Source organism: Oncorhynchus tshawytscha, linkage group LG34, assembly GCF_018296145.1.
Source record: "Oncorhynchus tshawytscha isolate Ot180627B linkage group LG34, Otsh_v2.0, whole genome shotgun sequence".
Classification (NCBI taxonomy): Eukaryota; Metazoa; Chordata; class Actinopteri; order Salmoniformes; family Salmonidae; genus Oncorhynchus; species Oncorhynchus tshawytscha.
The window spans coordinates 12,235,215-12,241,214 of NC_056462.1; the positions used below are offsets into that span (position 1 = coordinate 12,235,215).

General features: G+C 42.0%; 1 protein-coding gene across 2 annotated transcripts in view; it reads left to right on the forward strand.

The window, feature by feature from the left end:
* The window catches only part of LOC112232018 (neuronal membrane glycoprotein M6-a), a 65,560-nt gene extending 59,949 nt beyond the window's left edge, over positions 1-5,611 (forward strand). Inside the window, exons 6-7 of one of the 2 annotated variants that reach the window (XM_042311974.1) lie at positions 133-198; positions 2,333-2,975. In XM_042311974.1, coding sequence (XP_042167908.1) covers positions 133-198; positions 2,333-2,413 — 147 coding nt within the window. In that variant the 3' untranslated portion in view covers positions 2,414-2,975. The other variant, XM_042311973.1, reaches the window with a different exon arrangement.
* Positions 5,612-6,000: the final 389 nt, after the last annotated feature.

Below are 6,000 nucleotides of genomic sequence, written 5' to 3' on the forward strand. Positions count from 1 at the left end.
AACACAGACATGACAAGTTGGAACGATGCTTTGTGTCTCATTTTGAATACCAACAAAACAAGCACCGATGTTGTTAGTTGTCTTCATTTCCTGGTGACTAATAAAGCTGTATGGGGTCTGATTGTCTTTCAGCTGGACATGACGTTCCACTTGTTCGTCTGTGCCCTGGCCGGGGCTGGGGCTGCAGTCATCGCCATGGTGAGACAATGACAGCTCTACTTTATGTCTGAGGGTTGAGTGACCTGCCTATTGGTCCTTAAATGTCTGTTGATAGCATCGCCACTCTGTTCCCTCCCCTCTGTCTGAACACATAAAGCTAGGCAGGCAGGGTACACCTCAGTGGGAGAGGATTGTCTTGTTGTGTGGGGACATACCAAAGGTTATACTGCTAGGGATTCAAGAGATTGGTAATCGGGAGGAAAAGGGTGTCAGAGATATGTGTATAGGTGGCAGGGAAATCAGGCGCAGGAGAGTCAAACGGAGTGTAAAATGGAGTCTTTAAATATATGTCCAAGTAACATGCTCCATGACACTAAATAGAAAAATGAATCTAAACAAATATGGGTTCGAAGACCCGTCGCGCACCTATACAAAAAACACTACACTGACAATAAATAATCTCTGACAAAGACATGAGGGGAAACAGAGGGTTAAATACACAACAGGTAATGAATGGGATTGAAAACAGGAGTGTGGGAAGACAAGACAAAACCAATGGAAAATGAAAAATGGATCAATGATGGCTAGAAGACCGGTGACGTCGAACGCCGAGCACCGCCCGAACAAGGAGAGGCAACGACTTCGGTAGAAGTCGTGACAAAGGGACTGTTTTTTAGGCTGCTGCCTTTGAAAGAGGTCCTCCCAGTGTTAAGAGCGAGGCAGATCGAGAAAGTGCAAAACAGAGACAGAGTGATCGAGTGATAGACAGACAGAGAGAGACATTGAGTGATTGAGAGAGAGAGAGAGAGAGAGAGAGAGAAACACACAGAGAGTAAGACATAGCGACAGAGAGTGAGAGAGAGAGAGAGAGAGAGAGAGAGACACACACAGAGAGTAAGACATAGCGACAGAGAGTGAGAAAGAGAGAGAGAGAGAGAGAGAGAGAGAGTGAGAGAGAGAGACAGAGAGAAAGCTCGAGAGGACGAGAGAGAGAGCGAGAGCTGTTGATTAGAGGGAGGTGTTACCCTAGCGATGGAGAAGCACAGGGCGCAGTTGCCATGGAAACTGGGGAAGAAGAAAGGGGCTTGTTGAGAGCAGCTAAGTGATGGTGAGGACTGGAGCAACCATCTTCACTGGAGAAAACTGCTGCGTCTGTAGCCAGGGTGGAAGGATACACATTTAATGAAGGCTGTTATTCGGTATCTAGTTCCTTTTTAAACAAAAACATATGTTCACAGTGAAAATAACAGAGAAATGTTTTGTCGAAACATCAATGACACCAGATTCTTATGGTTTGGTTGTCATCAACTAGATATGTCCCTAACAGCTTCCTGTTAGCACAAAATATAAACAACGTCATACATTTCCAGTCCTTAGACCCATGACGTAATGTTTTAAATCTACAAAATAGGTCATTGTTGCTGTGTTGTCTGAGGACTATAAAAGCCAAGAGTAAATGAAATGGTAATCAATTTGGGCGGGAGTGGCTCTTGACAACACAAAGTCTGTGTCTGTGGCCCAACTGTGTGCTCTTTGGCCACCCAGTGGATGTCTATGGTAATACACAAGGGGATGACTCACCTAAGTGTGTTCGTGTTAGTTCTCACCGAGAGCTAAGGTTTAGAAAACGGGTAAGAAATCAATTTGCATAGACAGTATTGATGTACCATCTTCTCGTCCAATATTTTCTGTGATAAATTATCTTAGATCATTCTGAGATTGTATGAAGGAAGTACTGTCTGTATCTCCAACTTGGATCTATCTTGGTGAGTCTGTTTATTCATGATGAGTTTGGGTCATGTCATTAGCTTAGGGAAGCTTAGGGAATTCGTTAGGCATGTTAATCTTCACATCATCATTACAATACAATATCATCAATAGATAAATGTCATACACTGGACCAGAGGAGTGCAGGTGTTTTTCTTTATTTAATTACCTCATAACTTCTTCTTCAGAACCTCTGCAGCAGATGCTCTGGTTGGCTGATCACTGACACCTCACTGCCACCTAGTGGAGAAAAGAGTTACTGCAGAAACACATCAGGGTCGGGCGCTCAACGCAGTCGCCGCCTGTTTCAGTCCTTCTTCTTCCATTTGGTGCCTAATGAACGCGACCCAGAGTCCAATAACTGCTTCTCTCCTTTTCTCTTCCTCTCTGGTCTGATGAGGAACAGGCGTCAGCTGCCACGGTCCTTATCCGTAACAATGTCCTCCTGACGTCTCAGAGTCTGGGCAAATACTGCACCCGCTTCTGACGGGGGCCTATCGGTTGGCCCATCACCTTTACCCCTGACCTCAGTGGTCTCAGTGACATCACTGTACGCCGTCAGGAGCTGAGAGGAGCCGACCGCCTCGATATCAACATGGCCGAACTGAACTCTGAACCTCGGAGCTTAGGGGTCGCCCCCAAAGCATCGCCAGCTCTGTCATCGGTCACGTCACATGATTCTGTTATTATTCACTAAAATATGCTTTGCTGGCACCACTGATCATAATAACCAAGCCCCTCTGGTTGCTATCGATGGGTATATTGATAACCGGGCTCTCCTGTCACGCCCCGTTCACCTGACTAGCACAACTGCTGACACAGCCGTAACAGACACAGAGCTCACTAAAGAATAAGGTTGATCAACTAATCCATCCCATAAAGTTTGGTTGGTTTGTTTTCGGTTTGAAACCAGTGAAGGCACAGTGCCACTAAACAATCTGCTTTGGGTTTTTGGTTACAGCTTTGTCTAATCATCTAACTAACTCTGTTTCAGCCTAATTCATTAACAATCCTCCCACTAACATCCCTGTAACCCATGTGTCCCTCTAATACAGGTCCACTACCTAATGGTACTGTCTGCTAACTGGGCCTACGTGAAGGACGCATGTCGGATGCAGAAGTACGAGGACATCAAGTCCAAGGAGGAGCAGGAGCTCCACGACATCCACTCCACTCGCTCTAAAGAGCGTCTCAATGCCTACACCTAAAGCACACGACCCGTCCCGTCCCGTCCCGTCCCCCTATCCTTCCCTCCCTCTCCAACACACACACACACACACACGTCCATGACACACACGCAGCAGAACACACACAGAAACCACACAAGCTATTCAATGTCTGGTGTTTATGTTCGTAGGGGCACAAGTGTAAGGGGGGGGGGGTTGTGGTGTCGTGTTGTGGGTGGTTTCGACTTCACTAAGCTTACGGGTGTGATGAGACAAGTCGTTCCTATGGGATACCGGGTGTTTCTCTGACCAACCCTTCTTTCCTGTATTAAGATTTCCTTTGTATTTCTTTACTCCTCCCTTTCCTGTCCCGTTTCTTCTTCTCATACCCTACCCTTTCTCCCCTTTCTCCTCTTTCTCCTCTTCTACCTCTTCCCCTCTTCTTTTTCCCATTTGCATTTTGTATATTAGTAGTAGCACATCCTTTTTACAATGTGTCATTGCTCTTTGCCATGTGTTGTTCTATATCTCCACGTGGAGATATAGTGCTTCCATTTATTTATGTTTGGTTTTAGGAGGGGTCAGGCCGGGGGCTGTTGAGTTTTTATCGCTTTTTAATTCACATTTACACGTAATATATATTTATACGTTCCTAAACCCTCGTCATCCAACGGAGCTCCAATCATACATAGGTTTTAAAATCCATTTTTATTTCACCATATCCACTTAACAAGACCAAAATGGGACCGAACTTGTATCATTTACAGGTAAATTACAGCATAATAAGCTTCCGAAACAGTAAGCATCGCCGGTATAAAAACTATGTACAGAATCTTTTTTTCAGAAAATTCTTTATTGGTTGGGAGTGCCAGGGATTCTCAAACAGAACAAAGTACCTTCACGTGACTTTTTACATATTGCTATAACTGTAGCTTGGCCTGTCAGAAACGTATGCTGGCTTTGTTTAGTAGCCTAGTCATTGAAATTGTCTGTCAATAATAATAGTGTTCTGAAACTGTGAAAAGAAAACAGTTGTTTGAGTGGCAAGTCAGCAGAGTGATGAAGATGATGATGATGATGATATGTAGTATAAGGAGGAAGAAGAAGAGGCTGGTGGGAATGACATGACGTAGAAATCCATCTGATAGAATGGCCTTTCAGGATCTTGCCGTGGGGGAAACTCTGTAGAAAACCACTTTTCTCATTCATCACAAGGCCATAACTCACATGCAAAATAACATTTTACAGGTTTCATTTGTATATGTTTTTAGAAGAAAGTTATCAGAAGAAAAAATTACGAGATGTTTTTTTTTGTCAGTATTCTGCTCTGTATATATATCTACGGTATATAAATATATACATATAGGTGAGTCACTTCAATTTCAGGTCATTCATTTCATTGGTCAAAGTTTGGTGATATTCTTGTGAACGTCCATTTCAGAGATTCCAGTGAAATAAATATGGTAACAGAATCTAGACGACAAGAGGATGAACAAGCTTTAGGCCTGAAACGGCCGTATTGCTACACGTGGAAACAGTTGAATATCACATTGAGAGATAACTTAACCGTCTGCAGGGTTGGGTTCAATTCCATTTATGTCCTGTCAATTCAGGAAATAAACTGACATTTTTTGCAGAATTTACTGAATTGAAAAAAAACTGACCCAAACCCTGACTGTCTGTGAAGCTATACTAAAAAACATGAAATGTCAATAAAACAATTAAAACTATATTACTCTTGAGTATGGACCAAACTTTGTCTTAACTCTTTCTACTACTCTAGTTTTGCAGTACAGCGTTTCATCATTCCGTTGCTAACAAAAAAAAGAACAAAAATGTCTTGGTGCACTTATTCAACCATCGTGAGCTCTTTCTTGGTGTTACGTGCGTTTGGATTTGAAGCTGAATCTCTGTACTGTAGTCATGCAACGTTTGGTTATTAACCAAGAAAAAAATTACTTCTATTATCTAGTTAAAAAGAACCGTGAATCTAGGTGTTATTTGTGGCATGGTTATGCATTCAGTGGTAATAGTTTTTAACTGATTCAAAACGTTTTTAAAAATCCTCTCTCTTCATAATTTTCATTTCTAATTTTTACGCTTGGACTATCTGAGTCAACTGATTTCTTATATGTGCAGCATTGTGGTTCCTACGCTAACAGTATTATGCTAAGTAAACAAATAGCCTATTAGGTTGTCGTGAATGATTTTGTTTCCCTTCCTCCTTTGGTTTGTCATATTCATTTTTGAAAGCCCTGTCTTATAAAACAGATACTACTTGTTCTGATGTTGCGTATTCACTTCTTCAGTATTAACCTGACAATGCTTTCCGCTTTCTCCTCCCATATTAGTCTTTTGTACTTTCACTAAGAATGCTTTGTAGCAGGCTGTACGATTCTTCATAATCTGTTTTGTACATACATGTGCCAACGGCTTAAACAGTGGCTTTTTTTTTAAACTGTAGGAACAAACTTGCTTGCGTTAAATAAAATACACTTGTGTACTTGTTAATAATTAAACCCCCGAGTCCATTTCTTTATTTCTGTATTTATGTCAGAGCTGTTTATGTATATACCTGTATACCCACTGGGCACACGTCATTTCAACGTCTAGTTCTGATTGACCTGAATTCAATGTGAAATCAACAAAAAACGTTACCATGTCATTGGATTTAGGTTTAGAGTTGGGTGAAAAAGGAGTCAATTCCCTTACGTTGATGACTTACGTTGATGACTTACGTTGATGACTTACATTGATGACTTACGTTGATGACTTACGTTGATGACTTACGTTGATGACTTACGTTGATGACTTACGTTGGTGACTTACGTTGATGACTTACGTTGATGACTTACATTGATGACTTACGTTGGTGACTTACGTTGATGACTTACGTTGGTGACTTACG